Source organism: Falco peregrinus, chromosome 2 (assembly GCF_023634155.1).
Source record: "Falco peregrinus isolate bFalPer1 chromosome 2, bFalPer1.pri, whole genome shotgun sequence".
Taxonomy (NCBI): Eukaryota; Metazoa; Chordata; class Aves; order Falconiformes; family Falconidae; genus Falco; species Falco peregrinus.
The window spans coordinates 116993109-117016592 of NC_073722.1; the positions used below are offsets into that span (position 1 = coordinate 116993109).

Genomic DNA, 23484 nt, shown 5'->3' on the forward strand with positions numbered 1-23484 from the left:
TCAGACCCGAGTTCATAATTGTAGTGATGGCAGATGCTCATCATTTAATGAACTGAGGAACAGCCAGTTGGTGGCTATTCTCATTTTTCACATTAAAACAACCAAACCACGAAATCCTGAAATGGCTGTCCCTCAGCTGGGCTTTGCCTGCCTAACTGGGAGCCTGGGAGTTAAAATTGCAGTGCAGCTGCCTTCCAACACTCAGAGCGTTCCTGAACAATTCATTGGAGTAGTGAAACTATATTTTCCAAGAAGGACCATTGCAGCTCCAGGGAAGGTTACAGCACGCTTCCGTGGCCCTGTGGCTTTGCGTTGCTTGGTCCAAGAGGTGCTTCTGCATTTTCAGAGGATTGCCGGAGCGAGGTGCTGCTGCAGCTGCTCGCGGTTCACCGGCTCTCAGACATTGCCACTGCATTTCTAACCCAGGGCACCAGCTCCCATGTCCTTCCTTTCTACCCCCCACCCCCCCTTTTTTTTTTTATGCATAGACTTAGTTTTTATCTCCTCGTTTTGTTTATATGCCACAGTATCCTCAATGAATGAAGCACTGTCTCCTTTGCACGTGTTCTGGTTTAAAACACTGGAGTGGATCAAGAGTCAGCAGCTCCTCTCTGGGTTTTGGAGATGGGAATTCCAAGATTTTTCTCAGATTTATGCCAGTTGCAGTAAGGACATTTCAAACAGATCTGTTTCATTGGGAAGAAGAGTGGCTAGAGATGAGGATGCTGCAAGGTGCTGATAGCAGACGCTACAGTCTGGTATGTCTCTGCAGGGGGTGATGCTCCAGACCCATCCCTTATGTTGCCATGCCTCTGCTTTGCTCACCAGTAGCTTATTTTATTGCATTGACTATCGACTTGGAGCAGTGTCACTGCCAGCCAGGCAGGAGGACAGCAGGACAAGAGGGCAGAACCCCACAGCAGCTCCCCAGGCCTGGCCCTCACCTCACCGCTGCCACCGCCCCTGCTGCTTCCCAGCCCAGTGACTTTGTGTGGCACTTCTCCAAATGTGCTGGAGGGTGTCCCCAAGCTCCCTCGCAAAGGTGGGGTGTCCCTGAGCCCGCTGGCAAAGCCCTTGCCCTCACCTCGGACCTGTGCTCTTGCACAAAGCCAGTGTGGGGACATCAGTGTCACCTGCAGGCACGTCCTGGCAGAGGATGCCTGTCCCCTCCGTGTGTTTCGGGAAGGCGGTGCTGAGGCACGTGTGTCCACCGAGGGCAGCAGGTTGTGACTCCTCAGTGGAGTAAGTGCTTCTGGCATCTGTGAGCAAGAAGCATAAAACCCCACGAGCAGGTTTACAACCCACACCCCATCCTCACCGTCCCCATACCGGTTTGCTGGGATGAACCTTCAGGATGGTGGGACTGGTCCTTGCGGTGTCCCACAGGAGAGCCTGGCTGGGGGAGGAGAGGGGCAGCACTCAGGGCTGAGACCCCCGCTGCTGAGGGTGCCGCCAACCAACCCTTGAATTTTGGACCACCACATACCTTTGAACATTTATTAAACACTTGCAGTTGTGTTTTTCCATAGGGAAAAGCTTCTTCCACAGAAAAGCACAGCTGCCCTTGGTTACCTCCACGCCATGTCCTGGTGGGGGGACCCCACAGCGTGCCCACATGGGGGGTGCGAAGCCCAGCCGTCTGGGGGGGGGACGGGGGACGACAGTGCCTGTGCCCCCAGGCTCGCCCGCTGGGAATAGCTTTCCAGCCCCCTCCTGCTGGGCCGGTGGGGCACGGGGGGGTTTATGCTTTTACTGCTGCGGGTTTTGGGGGTCTTGTGGGGTGACACAGCCAGCGTGGGCGAAACGGGGGCCGTGCCCCGTGTCTGACCCTCGGAGCGATACCGCGGGTGGCCGAGTCCCGGAGCCGTAACACCAGTGCTGAGCGCTGGGGCAGAAAGGGGGGTGCCCCACCGCCGGGACCGTGCCGGGCGCCCACCCCCGGGGCGATGCCGTGGGCTCCCGCTCCCGGGGCCGTGCCGGGCCCCCACCCCCGGGCCGTGGCGGGCGCTGCGGCCGGCAGGGGGCGCGGAGCGGCGGGAGCCCCCGCCCGCCCCGGCGGAGCGGCGCGCAGAGCGGCGGGCAGGGCTGCGGCATGGAGGGCAGCCGGACGCCCCCCCGGTACGGAGCGCTGGAGTCCACCCGCTGGCCGCCCGGCGGCGCGGGGCCAGGTGAGCACGGCGGGACCGGGACGGGCGGGGGGCACCGGCGGATCCAAACTTACCCTCTCCCCCCCTCCTTGCCCCGACCCCGGGGGCTCCGAGACTCCGCGGGCACCCCGAGCCCCGGGGAGCTGGCGGGGAACCGGCGGCTTCATCCAGCCAAGGGAGCCCGGCGGGTGCTCCCCGTCCCGGCAGCGGCACCGCCGGAGCCCCCCGCCGCCGCCCTGGGGAGTGGGGCGGGGGGTGAACGGACCGGCGTGGGGAGGGAGGGAGGGAGGGAGGGAAGGGCTGGGGGGGGGAGAGAAAGGACCGAGAGAAGGGGCTGGCTGGAGGGGAGGCAGGGTGGTGAGCAGGGGGATGGCTGGAGGGCAGGGATGGCCTGGGGGGAACAGGGACGCGGCCCCGGGCTGCCATGCCCGGCTGTGGGCACGGCTGGGACCGGGAGCCTGGGGCGCACACCCTGCCCTTCGCTGTCTTTTCTCCTCTCGGACCAGTTCCTCCAGTATGAAACAGGGAGGCAGGGAGTCCCCGACCTTGGGGTGGGAGGAAGGCGCCCAGTGCTGGGCGGTGGGCAGCATCCTGGGCAGGGGAGGCTCCTGCAGTCCCCCTGCCATGACATGCCTGCAACCTCTCCCCTTCCCTACCCCTCGGCTCCCCTTCAGCCCCTTGCACCCAGCGGGATAGGGACAGGCAGCTGGAGATGGAGGGATGGAGGGAACTCCAGCACCCTGCTTGGTACTGTGGTGTGTGGGTGCTGCCTGTGAAGCCGCTCAGCTGCTTGGTGAGCGGTCTGAAGTTTTGTCCTTCTCCTTTGTGCCTTTCAGCACGGCAACACGTATCCTCCCTCCTACACCTCCCCTGCCTGGGAAGTGTCTATGTGGCGAGCCTGCCCTTGGGGAGCCCTTCCACCACCTGGGTCCTCTGCTCCCAACAGCTGGGTGGCATCAGGGTGGTCCAGGGAAGGGTCAAACACTTGCTGGACCCACATTGGGTATGGCCCGGGCATCCCCCCTGGGTAGCCTGTGAGCAGGGCTGTGGTGGCCGCGATGTTTTCTGGTTCAATGCAGTTCTGTAAACTCCCAGCTCCTGGGGGACCCTCGTGGTGGGCAAGAATGTGGCAATGGTTGGCGTCTGTTCCTTGAATGCTGCTCTGCTGTTTGCTACCATTCCAGGAAATCTCAGGCCAGCCCTGCAAAGCACCGAGCACACACAGCCTCTTGCCCTGCCTGTGCTCAGGAGGTGACCCAGGGGAGTGTGCACACAGCAGTGGGGTCTTGCAGAGGGGCTACACCCCTGGTGATACCCCCTGTAAGGCATCCCGGGGTACCTCACCTGTTCACTCTGGTCTTTCTTATGGCTGTCTAGCATGGCCCCAGTGGTGCTGGCTGTGCCAGGGGCTGCACAAACACAGTCGGAGAAATCCCCTCTTGCTGCAGTGGGCCAAGGCTGCATGTTTCTCCCTGGTTTACTAGAGGAGGCACTGGCAGGGAAACAGTGCCACACTTTGCAGGCTGCCAGTAGCTGCGATCTCTCCCATCTGAGCATGATCCTGTCCTTTGGGACCAGCATGCTTGGCCATGCATTGGCAGTCCTGGAGGCTCGCGTCCCTCCTGCCAGGCAGCGTGGGTGGTGGGGACGGCACCCCTCTGAACAAGGCTGTCACAGAGCTGGGCAGTGGGCTGCCATTGCTCTCATTATTGAACTTGTGGAGCAAAGGCTGATGCTGATGGGCTGAATGCCCCCTGCTCATGCTGCTTTTTGTGGCAGAGAAAAGCACATGGCTGAGTTAAAGTCCTCTTGAGATAAAGCCCAAGAGCTCTGCCCCCCCCCTCCCCCAGGGGACTATCAGTCAATCACCCAACTTTAATCATGAAGTAAATTGCTTGAAATTCAACTGTGTGCTGGTTGCTGCTGTGACTCATCTCAGGCTTGCTGCTGGCTGTCTAAATGTTTTCACCTAGGCCATATGGACTGGAGTCTCTGGCTATTATACTCCTCATTAGTGATACTTGCTTGCCCTGGGCCATGTGTGATGATTAGAGCATCTTCAAGTTGAAATCAAAGCTTTCTCCCCTTCCTTGGTTTGCCAGGTTGAAACGGTGCCAGGTGGGGGTCCTTTGGCTTGGGCAGCGTGGGCTTGATTTCTGTATCTGTGTGCGCTGTTGTGTGTGCAGCTGTGGGAGCAAAGGGACCCCTGGGCAGCGTGGCTGCACACAGGCGTCATCCCTCTCCAGCCCCAAAGGGAGACTCAGGACTGTAAGTTTGATCACAGCTTAATAAACATCCCTGCCTTAGGCCCTCGCTGGTGCCAGGCACTTGGGGAGGGTGTAAGAAACCCATTCTTCGGCAAAACCATCTCCAATGAGACCTTTTGCCCAGCTATCTGCTTGCAAGATGTGCTGGGTTTTAATCCCTCCTGAGCTCTGAGGGTCTGTACTTGCCATCCATGACTGCTGTGTGGTGTCACTGCCATCGCCCAGGTTTGTGGGTGCACGGTGCCCTTTGGTCTCACCACTGTCTCAGGAAAGCTGTGACCTGGCCTGTGTCTGTAGCTGCTGGTGTTCGCGAGCTCAGCATCACTCCATATCTGCCTGGAGAAAGCATCTCCTGAGCTAGCAGGGAATATCCATGCACATCCAAATCAATTGTCTCATTACATGGAATCGCAGAGGAATTTGAATCAGGAAGGAACTCTGGAGATACTGAGTTCAACCCCTTGCTCAAAGCCGGCTTAGTAGATCAGCTTGCTCACAGCCTTGTCCAGAAGGTATCCTGGACCAAAGGTGGAGATCCCACAGTCCCTCTGATCCTTGTTCCAGTGTCTGAGCAATGTTTCACCCTGCTTCTCTCAGCCTCTCCCCATTCATCCCGTGCTCCAGCCCCTGTGCTCAGATATTCAGGTCTTGGCATGATGACCTGTGGTCCTGGGCAGCTGCTGGCGGATGGAAGGAGTCTCCAGTAGCAAGTTCACCTTCCTGTCCTATCAGCTGCCGATTAGTCGCCTGGATGGATTCATTGGTTTCTTGTGAGGTTTTGTGGATGGTTTTGGTGCAGAGGCATAGCTCTGTGTTCCCTTCTCCAGATGCTCCCTCCCAAGGTCTGTGGGCTTCATTGTGCAGGAGCATTTTCCTGGGACTGCCCTCCCTCTGCTTCTGTGCTGAATTAAGCAGCTCCAGGCACATGGCTGTCCTCTTAGAGCTTCTTGTCTGGGTCTTACTGCTTTAGTGAGCAGTTCCCTGGCGTGCCTGAGGGATGGAGGGTGCCATGAGCCCAGCCACACCACCTGAAGGCACAGCCAAGGTGCCTTCAGGCTAACTTCCTCGAGCCCTGGAGCCGTTGCTCTGCTGCGTGCTGTAGACCTGTCTGCGGTCCCCATTTCACAGGATGCTCCTGACCTGCAGCAGGAGGCTGCAGGTGACTTTGGGGAAGTGCATGAGGGCAGCTTCCCTTGGGCAGGGTGGTCCCACCACACCATATTCCCTGTCTCTGATGGGAACCCACCCAGAGCTGAGCCAGGAGCTTTCTTGCCTTTGTGGGCAGCTGCCTGTGGGCTGAAATTGCATCCCAGCCTCCTGCCACAGATGGAGGTGAGCAACGCAGCACTGCCACCTCCTCTTTTCATGTACACAGGCAAGGATTCTCCTCTCCTGTCTGGGATGGCTTCTGCTAATGAGGTTCTGGGGTGAGAAGAAAGAAGCAGCGATACTGACACCTGTTTCAAACCCTTGCACTCACCGGCTGGGAAACAGCTGGCTGATAACGTCAGCCAAATACTTCCACCACCAGTGATCAAAGGTATTCTGGGTTATTCACCCACCCACCCACCCAGGCCAGAAGTGACAGGCCCCCTCCCCCAGGCCCACGCCTGTGCTCCTAGCAGCGGTTAGATGTGTCCTTGGCTAATGAGGGCTGCAGTAAGCTCCTAGCTTTGTTTATTGGTGCATCTGTAAAATAGTCAGCCTTGTCATTTCAGCCTGGGCACGGAAGCGACACTTAGAGCGATGCAGCTTCTTCCTGACAGGTCTAGAGCTGCACTGAAGTACAGCTGAACCCCAGGGGGTGGCTGCCTGCAAGCACATGCCGGCTGCACCGCAGTACCTTCACGTGCGTCGTTACCTGCGTGCCCACCGGCAGCGGCAGGGAGGTCCCCGGCGCACGGCCCCAGCTGCCCAGCAGCACTGGGTGCAGGTGCAGCGAAATATCCCGGGCAAGAGGAGCTCTGGGGTGGCAGAGCAGCAGGGTGCTTGGGACTAGGGACCTCAGCATCCTGGTCCCCTAGCAACTGCACTCTGGTCCCCTAGCAACAGCATCCTGGTCCTGTAGCAACCACAGTCCAGTCCCCTAGCAACTCCCTTCAGGCCTGTAGAAACGAGGCTATGGGAAGGTTTCTGTGCAAATTCGTAGCAGAGCCATTGAGCAGGAGCTGATGGAGGGCAGCGCATCCAACCCCACACTTCGTCCAACCCATGTATTCACCAGTCTGTCCTGAGCAGGCGCTGGCTCCTGAGAGCATCCTGACAGCTTAGAGTGGGGAGCGAGTGCAGATTCAGCACGCTGGTGTCAGCTGAACGTGGCCTTCATGGCTAAGGGAAGAGGGAGATAATCTCCAAGTAGTCCTCATGAGTTTCTAAGCCAAAAACAGCAGAAAACTGTTCTCCAAAGCAGCCATACTAACCCAAACCACTCATGTTTTGGCTAATAAACCTTCTTTGCCAGCAGCCTTGGAAACATGCGTCACTCTGGGAAGGATTTCTTAAGCAGGTTTACATGATGGGTAGAGGACCAGTGAGTGCAGAGTGTTTTGTCTTGTGCCTTCATGCTGGTCCCTTCCTCCCCTGTAACCCTCAGTACTGGCCTGGGTCCCATTTGGGATCCCTAAGCCAAGCGCTCGAGCTCTGACATCTCCAGTTCCCAGCCCTTGGCTCCTGGAAAATCCTGCTCCCGGAGTCGGTGCTCCCTGGCTGTGCTTTCCTCTGTCCCTGCATGGGGCAAGTCCCAGGACTGCTGGAAGGCAAAGTCTCGGAGGGGAGATGTGCCCTGTGAGATTCAAAGGGAGCAGAATTCGCCCCTGATGTCTGTGATATTTGATGTTTTCTCATAGCCTGGCTTTGCTGTAGCTGCTAAGCCCCCTCTTCTCAACCTGTGCTGTGTGTGCATCACGGGAGAGCCGGATTAGCCCGTGTGTGATAAATGTGCTGCTGAATGTTGCTGATAACAAGCTCAGTGATGTGTCTCCAAGAGCCAGACCAGGCTGGCAGGTGGGAGCAAAACCTCAGTTATCCCCATAAAATGGACTGGGAGCCGCTGTGGGACTTGTGGGTTCGCGGGCACGGTGTGAATCAGTGCAGCATCCTCGAGTAAATCGATGTGACTGGGGAGAGGCCAGCGGAGGCTACAGAGGTGATCTGGGGACTGGAGCATCTCCCTTCGAGGAAGGGCTGGGAGAGCCGGGGCTGTTTAGCCTGGAGGGGAGAAGACTGGGAGGGGACCTTGTCACTGTCCACAAATGCCTTAAGGGTGAGGGCCCAGAGGACCGGGACGGGCTCTTTCCAGTGGTGCCCAGTGACAGGACAAGGGGCACAAACTGCAGCACAAGAAGCTCCAGCTGAATATGGGGAAGAACTTCTTCACCTTGAGGGTGGCAGAGCCCTGGCACAGGCTGCCCAGAGAGGCTGTGGGGTCTCCTTCGCTGGAGACATTCAAACCCACCTGGACGTGGCTCTGTGCAGCATCTCTAGGAGAGCTGCTGCAGCAGGGGGGTGGGCTGGGTGGGCTCCAGGTGCCTTCCAGCCCCGGCTGTTCTGTGATTCTGTGACAGTCATGTGCAAACCAGTGGGACATCAGAGGGACAGCTGCGTGTAAATCAGTGGAGGGGGGCGGGGAAGGCAGAGCTGGTGGTCCGGGCAACAGATCGAGGTTGCTGGGCTGTTGTGCTGTCTGTCCCTGGGCTTGCCACTGTGCTTTTTTAAGATATAAATTACAGCCCCTTTTTCCTGCATTTTGCTGTGAGGTTCTTGACTCTTGCCTTGAGCAAGTGACATCGCTTTTCTCTGCCTCAGTTTCCCCAAGTGGGTTATAGAGGTGACACTCGGCACTCCAGAGGATGAGGAAGCTGAACTGGCCTGCCGGGTACCATGGAGGCTTTTTCCCCCAGTGAGTTGGGGAGGATGGGGGGGGTGTGCGTGTGTGTCTTCACCTAGCCTGTGATGGAAGGGGAGCAGCTGTAGGAACTTTACCTCCATGACTCCTTGGCTCTGTGCTATATGGGCTCAGCATTGGTTCCTCACATGCACTGGAGGGGAGGAGGGTGCACACACAGGCTCATGTCTCTGTGCTGGAGATCCCAGAGGCTTGCATGGTTCTGGAAAAAGAAGGAGACATTCCTGTCCTTCCCTCCGGCAGTTTTTAGCTCCCTTGGCCTGCCACTGTTCAGCAGAGGGGGAGACCCCTGGAAATTCGGGGCTTTCTCAGCAGTGCAGAGCCCAGCCCAGCACTGGTGTGAGCACAGTGTGCTGCAAAGCTGGTGCAGGCAGGCGAAACAATGCTTGTTTCTAAGGCTCAGAGAGCTGCCAGCTCAGAAGAGATGGCCTGCTGGCCTCTGAGGTCCTCTTTCACGCAGACACTTTATGCATATTGCATGTGTGTTTGGAGCTGTGCTCAGCGAGCTGAGCCGCAGAGACGCTAAGGCAGCGGTGAACAGAGCCCTGCCAGTGCCCGGCCTCACGTGAAGCAGAAATAAAGGCAAAACGCAGCCGCCGGCAGCTCTGTGCCCTTCCCTGTGTCGGTGACTTTCCGTGTGCCTGCTGGGTTGTCCTCCTCTTGCAGCATGGAGTCTGGAAATGAGTGTAAAACTCTGCACGTGCTTAGTGGTTATACTGGTTTGGTGTTCGCAGGGGGGTCCTCGCGGCAGCCCTGCGATCCCCGTTGTCCTCAGCACCCGTTTGCTGTCTCTGGCTGGCTAATGTGGCTCCCCTTTCATTCCCAGAGGATGAGATTGTTTCCATGGCTGACTCAACCACCACCATCGATGACATCGAAGGGGAGCTCTTCAAAATCGAGAGGATCAGGGAGATCCTGGTGAGGAGGGAGTCAGAGCTGCGGTACATGTGAGTACCTGCCCTCCCTTTCCAGTCTCCCCAGCGTTTTCTGCTTGCCCGATCAAACACAGATCATCCCCAGGGATGGGCAGAGCTGAGGCCACTTTACACCTCGTTTTCCACATGGAAGTGCAGCCTCTCCCATTGCTCTGGCCTTGCTCTCGGAAGCAAGGGTCCCTGTTACAAAGCTGCCACTGCTGCTGTGATGATTTGAGCCAGCCCATTTCTATACAGAGAGTTTATAACACAGGTTTAACTACACTAAATGTTACCCATGTTCAACCACAAGCACCTCATCTTCCCAGTGGGTCCATACTCTTCCTCAGTGCATGGGTCTTGGGCTGGGCTTGGAAAGGGACCTGAGGTTTGGTGGCTTATTGCTGCTCTCTGGGGATACTGCCTTGCCCCAGCACACAGATCTGCAGCTGCTGAACAGCCACACGACCACAGTTTACTCTCTGCGTATTGAAGTATTACACATCCTCCCAGTTTCTCCTTTTCTTCTCCATCCTCTGGGTGCTGGGGCCATCGGGACACATCAGGGCTGGACCAGCATCGGTGCCTGGTGCCTGTCTCCACGCCGCATCCTGCTCTCCACTCCCAGCACAGCCTCTGCAGCCAGATGAGGAGAGAAGGGTTTTCTCCAGGGTCCATTTCAATAATCAAAGCAGTTTTTCCGAAAAATTTGTAGGCTTTTTACATTTAAAGCAATCAAATAGCCACTGTGTTGCAGTGGTACTGACCAGTGGTTAAGGTGATAAAGAACATTTTGCCTGGGTATATCGGGAGATTTTATGGTTTGGGAGGAAAAGGACTGACTAGCATTATAGTCTGGGTTGATTAAGCTTTTTAATACCACTAAACTGCTGTAGTCAGCCCAATCCTGAGATCCCATGCTGTCAGGTCAACACAAAGCCTGGGACTTTTTACTGGTAATGGCAAAGATCGTATTTACTGGGTTGCAGCGCTTGATATGCTGCTTTCTTAATGTGCCCGAGTCCCCACTGGTACCTACGATACAGGGATCACCAAAGCTGGGAAATGCATGTGTAAATCCACTGTCTGGGGAAGCTGTGAGCTGGACTGTGGTTTAGAGGCTCAGATTTGGAGTGGTGACCTCTCTGAGGCATCTTCTCCCTGACTATATTGTTGAAAAGGATTTTTGGAAATTGTAAAGTGTAGTTCTTAAATGCTTTCCATGGCAACCAGTGCCTAAATCTCACAGGTTCTGTCAAAACTCACATCTCTTGCTTTTTCTTATCCCTTTATTTGTTTTCTTCTTTGGCTTGCACTTGGAAAACAAAAACAAATCGCCTACAGAAACCACGTATCAGGGTGGGCATGGCTGCAAAAGTGATCACCTGGAAGCTGGAAATGCCAGGATGACATGCCTGAGTGGTTTGGAGGTGCCGTGGGGAACTCGAGCATCGGCTCTGCAGAGCGCAGCAGTGGGGAGGAGCGTGGCTCTGCAAGGCAGAGAAAGCTGGAGGCTTCCCTGAGCATCGCTGCTGGAGAAGAGGGATCCCAGTCCTGGGTTGTACAGGACAGGGTTAAAAAGGATGGGGACCTGGGGCTGGAAGAGCTTTTTTAATTTTTTTTCCCAATGGGAAAAAAATGTGATATTCCAGCTGGTTGGGCTGTGGGGCTCAGGGAGATGGACATCTCCATTGATGAGCTGCCAAACAGAGGAGTGACCTCTCTGGTCAGTTGATAGCAATCAGTGTTCTCTTCTCATTGGAAATGCCAAACTAAAATGTTCCCACATTTCTGAGATGTGTGTGCTCTGGAAAACAATGACGCTCCCAATATTTCTCCTTTTATAGGGTAAAAAGAAAGATCTGAAATCCCCCTGCGAGATGCAGCTGCACACCTCACCCGCTCAGTGCTCTGCTCCCCGGGGGCAGGCAGGGGTAGCATGGCTACAGCTGATGCTGCTGGAGGTTTTATCCCCCGTGGTAGAGGTAATTTCAGCTCCAGCAGCAGCCTTCTGGGTGCATGCCTTTGCAACCTCTTCTAAGTTTTATTGAAATGAGAATTTTTATTATTGCTCATTTATTATTATCAGTATTGTTTTTTGCAGAATTACATTCCAATTTAGTAATATTTCAGTTATCATTTGACTGTTTATTTTAATTTTAATAAGTGTATCACTAGCAATCAGCCTGTTGCCCATGTGCAGATCTCCCCGCTGGTGTTCTTTGTTTAAGCTCAGGGTTTAGCCACCACAGGACTATGAGCAGGCAATAAAATGACGAGCAGACCTCCCAGTTCTCCATGTGCAGCGCTCAGATGCTGGCATCGATGGACCTGCTCGATGCTGTGTGCAAACAAATGGAGACACTGACAGGTGGATCAAAAATCTGACAGAGCCAAGAGGAACTCTTCTCCTCTAACTGAGATGATCTCCTATAGCAATCTCTCACAGGGTCCCTCTTCATCAGTCTGTTTATTTTCCCTTCCCTTATTAATATTTCTGGTGTTCTCGGCTCAGCTGACAAAGCTGCATCTTCAAGTAGCTCCAGCAAATATGACTCATCCCAGAAGGGGTGGACAGCATGACTCAGTGGAAGGACCAGCGGGATTTTTAAGATGCAGACAGGGCTTCTAGTAACGCATGCTTCAAAAGGAACCAAAGGCACATCTGTTCAAGGTGGCACCAGCTCGTAAGTCAATCGTGTATTATCTGTAGACACAGATCATGCGTTATGGTTTCTTGTCATTCATGGCCATGGAGCTTGCTAGAAATCTAGGCAGGGCTCTCCCAGGTTGGACGATGTGCCCTGCAAAGCGTCCAAGGAGTCCTTCTGGATCAAAGGCTTGGACAACTTTGGGATGCTCATGCGAAGATGTTGGGGTGCTTGGTAGGGCTTAGGAGGATGTATGGTGCCTCTGATAGGTGAAAAATGGGTTGGCTGATTCCTCACAGCCAACGTTTGGATACGCTGCTCCTCTTGGAGGCTCGGTGCAGGCAGGTTGAGCTCTGCGCCCTGCTGTGTTGGTGCTCACCAGCTTCTACGTGAAACTGGTCAGTGAATGTGATGTTTAATGGGGGAAAATGTTTCCCGTCTCACCCCATGTAGGCAAGACACAGTGCAGTGCAGGGCCAAATCCTGTACAGACACCTCTGTTTTCCAGCTGAGAGGTTTGTGCCACTGAGTATTTTCCCAGCACAGACTGCTCATGGCTCGGCGCCCGCGTCTGTTGTCTAAACCATCCAGGGCTGCAGTCACAAGCCTGTAGGGTCTAGGGAGCCCCTAGATACAGATGTTTCTGAGAGATCAGTGGATTAGTTGCACTGTCATAGGGAAATGGTCCTGGTTCAGTGTCCACATCTACCCCAGGCTGATGATGGGAGCCCCCTTTTCTGCAGGTGGAGTTGCTCAGGACCATCTGAATGTGCTGCCTGACCCCAGCCCCTCTGCCATAGGAGCTGCTGGCAGTAAGCAGGAGGACTTTGAGGAAAGGACCCAAAAGGGCAAAGCCAGGAGGTCTCCAAAGCCAGAAGCTACGGGCACAAGAGGGGTCAGGAGGTGGGGAGCACAGCCTGCAGACCAGAGGCAGCACTGAGGGTTATTTGAGTCGTGACTTGTCTCGTCCTCTGTGGTGTCACCTACCCGGGGGAGATCCTCAAGGATGGCTTGGTTCGTGGTGGAGAGAGGTCTCAGCCGTGAGCACTGTCTGCTCGTGGGGTTTCCCTCACTGCAGGTAAGTGCATAAAGCTCTTCAAACTGAAGCACTGATGGTCATCATGGCCAGAGACCATTGCTCCTCGGTCTTGTTCAAGCATGACTTTAGCAAGGGCATAGGCATGTGATTTTTCAGAATGAATCAATGACTATATTGGGCTAAGTCTCCCCTGCCAGCCCTAGCGAGCAGCCCTTGAGCTGGGACACCCATGGAGGGGCTGAGTGTCTGTGTCAAACTGCCTCCAGCACAGACAGGGATGCGCGTCCCCCATCTGCTCCATCGGCAGCTGCTGCTGGCATTTGAGCTGAGCCCTTCCTGATGGGTGTCTTGCTGCTGTTGTGTGGCCTGAGCCAGAGATGATGCCGTTGCCTGCGGCTTCGGCAGACACCTTCTCTCTGGCTGAAATGACCTTGTTTCTCAGCAGACACCTGCAAAGTTTGTGCATTTCCTCCTGTTGTGTTTTATTTTTCTACCTTTTTTAATTCTGCAAAAAGGCAGTATAGAAAAATGTCAGATCTTTTAATGTGGCAGCAGCTTCCACTTGTCTTTGGATTTTGCTGTTTGGGGATTGTTTTTATGGGAGGAGAAACACAGCTGCTGTTTTGTGGTGGATGTGCCAGGTTTTAATAAGGCTTCATTGTCGTTAGTGATGAAACTTTCTTTGCCAACAACCAGTGACATGTAGCTCCAACAAAAGCTCTGAGATGAAGTGGGCTGCCATTTCCCATGGAAAAGCAGGTAAATCTGTGCTCCCTGCCGTGGGCACTGAGTGCATTGCCTTCCAGCATTGGCTGGGTGTTGCTCTAGAGGTTTTGAACCTTTCCTTTCCCAGACACTCCCTCAGTGGTTTAATTTGTGTCTCTGCAGGATGGATGACATTCAGCTTTGTAAAGAAATCAGCCGGCTGAAAAAGGAGCTTCAAAAACTCATAGCTCTTCCGGGTAAGGCTTTGCAAAGCTTCAGAGAACTGCACCCTGCTGCTGCAATCAGCAGAGAGGTTTCCATGAAATACAAGAAGCTCTTGAGCAGCTCCCACCCCGGGGTGCTCCCAGGCACTGCTGCTGCAGGCTGTGCATCATGAGCATTGAGAAACGTGGCTCCCTGGGTCTGACCCGAGATCTTTCTTGGGAGTTTTGCTGCTTGCAGTACTGCCAGGGAGTCCTTGTCCAGGCCTGGGCTTGATGGGCAGAGGAAATAGAAAAAGAGAAAAAAACCCGAGTCATTTGAGGGAGAGCATTGGTCTGGTATAGGAGGAGGACAGGAGTTGAGTGCCAGGGGGATGTCACGCCAGGGGGCTTGGCACCACCCCTGATTTAGGTGAATTCGTCATTCGGGATGCTGAAAAGAGGAAAACAGTCTGGGGCAACATATGTGAAAACTTCAGCTGGGAGGAAATGCTGCTTTTGTCACTCACCATGAGCAGGGTCACTCCATGTCCTTGTCACAGCCCATGCCACCCTTGTCCCTCCACATCCCAGCAAAGGCCAAACCTTTCTCGAAAGAATCCCCCTGAGCTGAAATATTAAAATGAAAGCTCACACCAAACAGCTCAGGGTTTGAATGAGCAAGAGAGGCTTCCCCACCAGCTGTATCCGTCACTGTTCGTAAGGCTTTGCCTCCTCCTAGGACATCCTCATCCATCCCCCAGTAAGGACTTTATATCCTATTTCAGAACCAGATGGGAGACAGAGCCCCGCTCATTTGTACCCATCCAAGCATTAAGATTTGGACCCCAGGTATTTCCCCTACAGGTATCTCTGAAGGTGCTGCGCTCGCTGGGCTCAGTGAGTGTGTCGCAGGGGGCGATGCCTGGATGCAGACGAGGCACCGGCTGTGTGTGTTTTCCAGAGCAGCAGCTCAGCTCGTCAGTGCCGTACCCAAGGTTATCTCAAAGCCGAGCGCAGCAAGAAACCTTGACCCCTTCTAATGCCAGTGTTGCTGTGCTGTGTCTGCTTGTGAATCTTCAGCATGCAGTTAGAGCCCAAAGGCTGCTTAATATGCAGGTCTTGATCAGTTTAATACAACCTGGCTGCATCCAGAGGGAGGTTCAGACAGGGGAGGGGAGGATTCTGCCATAAAAATGGGAGCTGCTGGCAAAAATATAGACCCAAATCCCATGTGGACTTACAATTCCGAGAACTGGTTCATAAAACAAGACTTGACCTAAACGATGGGTCAGGATCAGAGATGAACTTTCTGAAGCTGGAGATATGTGGCTGGTTTACCTCCATCTGCTTTGGTCCTTCAGTTCTAGCCTTTTCAGCATTCCCAGATGTAGCAGAGAGCAGAAATGCTGCTTGCATCAGGGATGCTCTTTGTATCTTCTCTATAACCGGTCTCAAATCAGACTGTGCTGGAAAAATCCTGCGAATCACTGGTCTTGTGAGACTATCACAGCAGATCATTTGTAAAAATGGGCGGTGAGCTTCAGTTCAGCCAAAGATTCAAACATGTCAGCGCTGACTCAGAGCTCAGCCAGACCTGTGGCTTGAAATCTCACCAGACCCAGGTGCCTTTAATAATTCAGAGATATCGTGGTCACGATGGACTCTGACATAGGCAAGTCAGAAAAGAAGTGCGTGTTTATACAGCAGTATGTTAACTCTGACATGCTCTGACTCAGAAATGCAGGTTGTTAACTGGCTCCAAATAGCCGCTCTGTTTGTGGGCAGCCTGATGTTTCCGATTTGTACAGCATCCAAGTGGCACTGTCAGGGGCTCCCACTCCCACCAGACAGGTGGGAGCTCCTGCACGGAGGCAGTGCCATGGCCAGGTGACTTTGCATTAACTCTTCATGGTAGAAGACCAGCAGCTGTGGGCCAGGCCTCAGTCGGGAGCAGCTTTCTCTGCCAGAAAGCTCGAGCTCACTCCCTGCACCAGCCGCAGCCGTAGGAGAAGCCTCTGTTTGCTGGGCATGTTTCTAACAACATGATGATTATGAGAAGTTCTTCCTATCCAGACCCTGCAGCAGCACCTCCGATCAATACGTAGCAGACTTTAAACCATGAATCAATACATAGTTGAGGTAACTGCTGAGATCCAGCCTGCGGGGTTTGCTCCATACTGTGAATTTTGCTGTGTTTTTATTTAGCTGAAGGAAGACTGGAGATCGATCCACGCTGTGCTGGATTGATTTTGGGGCTGGCTGCTGAATTCAGAAATGGTATTAAATAGATGCAGCACAGTCAGTCATCATTTCCACCTAAAGGTAGCTCTCCTTTTGTATTTAACACTCCTTAGCCCTGTCTATCTTCTTCACATATCCCACTTACCATTAAGTACCAGTTTATACCAGACATGACTCCAAAGTGATGTGAGAGTTTTTCCAGGTCTTCGCTAACTCACTGCCCAAATATATGGGGCACAAGTGGGTTCCACCATGCTCAAGGTAGGTCAGTCTGGGGGTTCAAGTGACAGCTAAGGCTAATGCCTTCAAAATAGCTTGGTAGACGGTTGTCATCCTTGTCGCTGGGGTGGGAATGGGGCTGACAGTGGTTTGCGAGGTCAGATGTAGAGGATGAGATCACTGGGACCGTGTTCAGCAATGGAATAAGGCTACAAAGCCAGCGGATCGTATTGGTTTTTGTGTCTCTGTATGTATGGAGTAAATGGTGGTGTGCAGTGTTCCCAAGGCATCTGGGCACTGGCGGTAATTCCCTGTGCACCTGAATCCTGGCTGGTTTCTCAGCCACATGGAGGACCTGGCTCAGAGGTCTCTGGACCCCTACACAGCTCCGAGCCAGGCTGAGACCGCTTGGGTGTGCAGGTATGGGAAATGTGGGTTAAGCACATCCTGGCTGAACGGTGACACCTGGATCTGATGGTGACACCTGGATCTGACATTTCTGAGCTCGTTGAGACCCAGTACCCAGCCTCTTCAGCAGTGCAGGTGAAGGCCCTGGAGGAGCCACGGCTGTCTCCCACCAGAGAGGTCACCTTGCTGAGAAGCCCTTTGTCCGCTCTGCAAAGCTCACAGTTGCATCTTGCAGTGCTCAACCTGGTGAAAATTTTGGAGAGAAGCTAAAAATTCAAAGTTTGGTGACACCGGGCCTGTCCCCTCCCAGCCAGGGTGGTTTTGGATGAGGCTGTTGCTTATTTAGCAGCCTGCCTCTGGATCCAGGTGCTTACTTTGGGTGGGCTTTTACCCCCACTCTCATGTCTGCTGCTGGGCTGAGCAGAGGCAGAGCAAGTTTGGCTTCGGTATGGGCGGGATGGACCCTGCTGGTGTCTTAATTGTGTTCCCTGTGCTGCAGAAAACGAGAAGTCCAATGAGGAGAAACAGAAGGAAGAGGAGCTGGTACAGCAGATACACAAGCTGGTGGAAACACGGGATTTCCTGGTGGATGACGTGGAGTTTGAGAGGCTCAGGTAGCTGGGTGCAATTTCTTCTTGTACTGAGGGCAGTGCAGTCTCGTCTGTGTCATGCCTTGCCAGATGCTCCTGGATGCCTTGCTGCTCCTCTCCTGAGTGGTAACCAATCTCTTTGTCATAGGGAAAGGGAAGAAGACAAGGAAATGGCAGAGTTCCTGCAAAGTAAGCTCTCCAAAAGCTACCTCCAGAAAGCAAGTAGGTGGTTGATGAGTTTTATTCCTTGTGTTGAACCTCCCTGGCAGTTTCTCCCCTTTCCTAAGCACTGTCTCCAAGGTCTTATTGCTCTGCATGGGGCTAGCTTACCTGGAGGCAGTCTGTGCTGGAGAAGGGTGTGGGGAAATGGCCACTGGGGGATGCTGGTGCTTGAGATCACATTGTGGAAACATCCCGAATTGGTACAGATGTTACGCTTCCATTTCCCTCCTGGCATTCCCCAGCCACTGCCTCCTGGGAGAACGGGGATGGGTAGGTGTCCTCTTATAGCTGATGTACTTCAGTTGACCCTTTCCAACCAGCTCCTTACATTTCATCACACCATTACCCAAGGTCACAACTTGTGTCCATCCAGTCCTCCTCTCTTCATGGCCTCTGACGGCGAGCCACCCTCTCCCCTGTGCCTCCGTCATTGCTGGAGGAACACCTCTGCGGTGCAGTGGGAGGAATTTCCAGCCCATGGTCCCTGTGCCTGTGTCCTGCCTGTGAACACCCACGAAGCACATGTGGTGATGTGCCTCCTGGGTGCAGGAGCTCGTGCCCAGGTGGGGATCTCAGGAGGGTCAGCATCTTAGCCCTGAAAGGAGCTCTAAGAAGCAGCAATGGGCATGTGCCCTTATCACCTGGCAGACACAGATTCCTCTTTCCATAGCTCCTGTCAAAGAGAAGAAAATGACTTCCAGGGGACAGCAAACCTCCGCACCGTACATGACCAAAACGGGCCTCACCCTGCTCAAGGAGTGCTGTGGCTTCACCTGCTCCATCATGTAGGCCAGCCCCCAGCCCCTCTGCACAGGACATGACCACGGTAGCGTACACCTCCCGGGAAGCTGGGCTGGGCAAGAGGGGCTTCGTGGTGTGCTGAAACGGCCAAGTGCCTGTGTGGGCTGGGTGAGCATCAGCATCTGGGACACACACACGGCGAGGGACCGCCAGGCTGCAGCCCTTCTCTGGAGGGGATGCCGTCAGGGAAAAGTGCTGGAGCCCCACCGAGCCTGGAGAGAGGGGCTGGAAGGGAAGTGGCAGTGGTAGCGGCTGGAAGGAGGACAAGGAGATGGAGGGAGCTGGGCAGAGGGGGAAGAGAGGTGGAGGGCAGGGAGGAGAGGGGCCAGGCACACTGCAGGTGGTGTACCCCGACACCACTGCATCTCCCTGTAAGCGCATACAGGAGGGAGCTGTCGGTCAAGTGTCCTTGTCATTCAAGTGCACCTGGTGCTCACACCCAAGAGTTAGTCTCTTTGGCATTAGGTGGTCTATAAAGCAGGGTTGCTGCTCTAGGGAGCACCAAGCAGATCCATGGCTGCAACCCATAGTTTCCTATCTCCTGTCTTTCCTCCCCAGGTCTCCAGCCAGAGTCCACGACCTGCTGTCCTCCGAGAGGTTCAACTTCCCGTCATTGTTCATGCTTCCCACTGCAGCACCACCACCGAAGAGACTTCCCAAGCAGGCTGGTGCAGGCTTGAATGGTGGCAAGTGTCCTTGGTGCCATGTCAGCAGTCGTCTCCTCTTTGACATCAGCAAACACCGAATTCCACCCGAGCTCAGCTTGGAAGAGGTATGTGCAGCAGCGGCAAGCAAGCCCAGCACAAAGAGGACTGGTGCAGTCCTTTACCTGGACAGAGCAATAAAAAAAGCACTGGGAGCTGATGTTTGGAGGACATTGTGCTCCACCATCCAAGACATGCTGTGGCCACAGATGATGTCTCATCCCTAGCCTTGTACCACCTTGTGAGTCTCTACGGGATGATTCCTGAGGACTCTTGGTGGGGAATGTCTCCGGTCTGGGTTTTATTGTGTTTGCATCGGTTTTATTGCAAGGTGCTGTATGGCTCTGGGTGGAGCTGAGCAAAGCGTGAAGGGCAGTCCCCAGAGCCAGCTGGATGAAGGGCTAATTCTTGTGAAGTTGTCACCTGAGCACAGACCTGGTGTGTTGAACCGTGGGGCAGGTGCATCGCTTTCCCCACCGCGCTGTTCCTTGATTCGGTTTTCAGCTCCAAGAAAGAGGAGGAAATTAAAGCAAAAGAGAAAAGGAGAAACATTCAGAAGAACAGGGCAACATGCAGAGGGAAATGAAAACCAAATGGGAGACTGGGGAAATGTCAGGGAAAGGTGGAGACAGCAGGTGAGAAACACTCTTACTGCCAAGAGGGCATTCAGTCCTGCACTCCCGTGCCCCAGCCAGAGCCTCTGCGCTTGGCACCATGAGCTGGATGTAAAGTTCTGTGCAAAAGACTCATGGCACCCCGAGGTCACCCAGTCTCAGTTTCTGTTGTCCTTTCTGGGTATCCACCTGTGCTGAGGTGGCACAGCCAGATCTGCTAAGCCCCCTTTCACCCCCTGCCCTGCCTGCCCTACTGCCCAGTAGGCTGCTGTGGCTTCACTGGGTGGCCTGGGGTGGCCTCCCATCTGTATGGCTGCCCTCTGGCCAAAATGCTGATTCCTCCAACTCAGTTCTGCTGCAGCTTGCTGTAGGGTCTGGAGATGGTGTTCCTGCCTGGGTCACTGTCTGACATGCCCGTGCCAGCAAGATGGTCACAACTCATTTGCCTCTTTCCATGGCCCCTAATACCATATTCATCCTTATAAAACACAATGCAGCGGGATCCTTCCTAGTGCAATGCCATAAGCAGGTCCACATTCCTCCTGCATTTCTTTATCATCACTGCCAGAAAACTCGTTGTGTGGGAACCTGTTCTTTAAGTGACGCTTTGGTTCATGTCACCCGAGTTGACTTCAGTGGCCTCAGTCTAAAGCCTGCTTAGTTTGTGCTGCTGGTTGTTAATGTCCTACAGCATCCTACAGCCACCCCCTGCCAGCTCCTCGTGCTCTCCTTGCTTGGGGGAGGCTTCAGTGTGGGCTGGAGGGAGCACCCTGGAGATCACAGGGGCCAACTAGGTCACGGAGAGCTCCGCTCTGCTTTGCCAGCCCTGTGTAACAGAGTGAGGTGCAGTACACAGCTGGGACTGTTGGCCAAGCAAGGGTGACAGACCTTGGCAGCATCCATCCTGGAGCTAATGGGGCTCCCTGCTCTTCCAGAAACTGTCCAGTGGCTGCTTTGCTCGGTCATTCTGCAGTCACACGTGTGGTACAATATGGGTGTTTGCTTTGCTCCACACTGACCAAAGGCTCAAGACCTAGAAGCCCCTCCTTGCTGTCCTTGCCTTCCAGGGTCTTCTGGGGAAGGATGAGTAACTAAGCCAGTTCGGTTGGTTGGACTGAGAGGGAGCCAAAGGCAGGGGAGAGCCCTCAATCCAGGACTCGGGCCCCTAATTCATCCCTCCCTCCACCCCGCAAGGCCCCAAGACCCAGACTCCAGCTGCTGAGCAGTGCTTGGGCTGGCAGGGAGGATGGCGGGGGGGGAGATGGGCAAGGTCCTGGCCCATTTTGTTCTGTGTTTACTGGCTGTGTGTGTGTGGCTGGTCATGGAGAAGGAGACAGGCTGCTGTCCTGGCCATATGATACTCTTTGGTCTGTATTTTCACTGATGGCAGAGGTGCGCAGCACACGGGAGCGACACTGTTTCATGTGCATTGATTTCATCCCAAACAAATAAATGTCTGTTGGAAGCTTGGGTTGTAGATATTTTCCCCACCTGGGACCTTTGCGGAGAGAGGTCTCGGGCTGTGTCATGGGAGGGTGGTTGAAGTGGAACAGAAACAAGATCCTAAAAAGTCAGGCTGGGCTGACTAGTGTGGGAATCACGGATGCAGCAGCGAGCTCTCTGCTCCCGCTTGCATACCACGGGGCTGCGTCCTGCCGGTGAGGACATCCCTCTGCCTGCCCTTCTGTCACCTTAGCTCCTTCCCTTGAGGAGCTGCCCCTCTCTGACAGTTTTTATCCCTGCTCTACAGAATGAATAGAATCATTAAACTATAGGCACGTGGTGGCTGTGTAAAGCTGCAACAGCTTTTACTTCTCCTTGCCAGCTGAAATGCAAACTGCCACTCACCTCCCACTGCTCTGGGGAACTATTTAGAAGAACACGGGGCATATCGTGGCCCACACTGCATTTACATGTCAAGGTTTCAGCAAGAAATGAGCTCTTCTGCCACATATAGCAGCTGAGAAGCAATTACTACCCTTGCCTCTGCAGTGGAGGCTTTCGCTATTGTGCTTTCTTCTGTACTGGCGTCACACTGGGGACACTGCACAGGGTCATTTTCTGCTCATGGACGGTAACTCATTAAGCTTCGATAGCCCAATATGGGTCTGAGCTCTGAGGCTTGAGGGAAATTGGATTTCCTGGTCAAGTTCTTGCTGAGACCTGACCTAAGGTACTGTGTTTCTATTTGAGTTTATCCCTAGGAACTCAAGCTTGCAGGGATAACAGCGAAGACACGGGGGGAGCATCCTCTGTTCAGACTCTGCAGCGAGTGTTCTGGCCACGAACTCATCCCTCCTCCTTTCCAAGCAGGCAGCCACCACCAGCTCTGCGGTGCATCCTTTTTCCTTGTCCCTCGTGAAAGCACAGGTTTGGGGAAAGGGAAGGGGTTAATCTGTGCCTTCCTCACTCTTGAAGGAAGGAGTCAGGTGCCTGAGTGACTCCCAGGGATTATGAACCTGGACCGGCTGGACTCAGACTTGTCTGGAGGACACGTTAGCTGAGTGCACTGGCGCAGGACAGAAGTAACTACTGGAAAGAAGGGAGCAAGAGCATGTGTCAATGGTCTCTTGCCTCAAAATCTGTGAGCTCATGTCATTGGGTCCTTGGCCCATTCAAAGTTCTTCCCCAAAAGACTCTGAGCCTAGGCTGAACTCCACAGTGTGTCCCCAGAGCCACTGTTAGTCCTCGTGTTGTATTCCTCACGCTGGGTAGCTGAATGCTCGGAGTAACAGCTCTGACCGTTTCATCCTTCACCTACACCCATTCTCTCACTTTCCCTAGCAGCTTGAGCAGGAAGGTGAGTTTTAGTACAGAGCATGTGGCTGCACAGAGAAATCCACATCCACAGATGTGCTGGCTGTGGCGGTGGAAAATTTCTGAAGCTCTCCTGAGGCAGAGTCATCCACCCTGTTGTAAGATCCCTCTCAAATATCTTAGAGCTTAGGCTGAGTTGGGACATCCAAACGTGAACACCAGTACTAATCCCTGTTTGAGACTATGTCCCTGTCCCAGCCTGCTCTCCCCATGCTTTGCTGGGACACCATCTCCAGGCAGCATCCCATCTGCCAGGGAAGGCACACCGATGGTGTCTGGCGGGGGGGGTGGTGGCGGGGGAGTGCTCTGGTATTTCCAATCATCCCAGGAAATTAAGACACCTTAAAATATTTGGTTATTTTTAATAGTTTAAAAGACGTCAGCAACAGCGCAGGACAGAGGAGCTGGAAAGGTATGAGACTTCACAGGTATAACCTATGGTGGAGTCTACGGTATCTGTAGGGCCCTCTGTCCTTTTTCCCTTCCCACCCTGCTGAGCCTTTGCTGGCAGAGCAGGTCATATTGGTCCCTCACAGCTCCGTAGGTATAGCTTCACCCGTGGTTCTACACTTTCTTCTGTTTTACCTCCATTGAGATGTCTCTGAGGTCTTGGATAAGCTGCTGAATCTAGGGTGGGGAAAAGAGATGGCAGAGCTCAGGGCAGGGATGGGAACCGGAGGCAGAGGGGAGCTTGGTGGATCTTTTGGAGAGCAAAAATCCCCAACCAAACTGAGTAGGAGGATGAGGCATTTGCCTTGCTGGATCTGCACCACCAGAATGGGCTTTTGTGCTGTTCAGGGCAAGGGTGAACGAAACCAAACCTTGGCCACAGGTTGATCTGTGTCCCCTGCCCCAGCCTGCCTGGCTCCCACTCCTCCTGCCCCCACAGGGACCCACACCCTGCTCCACCTCCTGGGACCAGACAGGTTTGCCTGGTGTCCTCTGCCCACTCCCCGTGCCCAAGAGAGAGCCCAGGTGAAAAGGAAGGTGGCTGCTGGGCACACTAATTTCACTGGGCTCTCCCCTCCCTTTGGGCAG

General features: G+C 54.2%; 1 protein-coding gene across 2 annotated transcripts; it reads left to right on the forward strand.

The window, feature by feature from the left end:
• The first annotated feature begins 2056 nt into the window (after positions 1-2056).
• LOC101919029 (bMERB domain-containing protein 1-like) lies at positions 2057-21073 on the forward strand. Of its 2 annotated transcripts, none has more exons than XM_055797825.1 (7): positions 2057-2168; positions 9145-9265; positions 13811-13884; positions 17198-17312; positions 17437-17510; positions 18181-18336; positions 18870-21073. In XM_055797825.1, exons 1-6 carry the CDS (start codon positions 2093-2095, stop codon positions 18297-18299), a joined length of 579 nt encoding a protein of 192 aa, XP_055653800.1. In that variant the 5' UTR covers positions 2057-2092; the 3' UTR covers positions 18300-18336; positions 18870-21073. The 2 variants fall into 2 exon arrangements, with proteins under 2 accessions (XP_055653800.1, XP_055653801.1); XM_055797826.1 differs by having other exon boundaries at positions 17437-17477.
• Positions 21074-23484: the final 2411 nt, after the last annotated feature.

Coding starts and splice junctions, on each gene's coding strand:
- LOC101919029 (XM_055797825.1), top strand. CDS start 2,093: ATGGAGGGCAGCCGGACGCCCCCCCGGTACGGAGCGCTGGAGTCCACC. Junction 2,169..9,144: donor GCCCGGCGGCGCGGGGCCAG/GTGAGCACGGCG, acceptor TTTCATTCCCAG/AGGATGAGATTGTTTCCATG. Junction 9,266..13,810: donor GAGTCAGAGCTGCGGTACAT/GTGAGTACCTGC, acceptor GTGTCTCTGCAG/GATGGATGACATTCAGCTTT.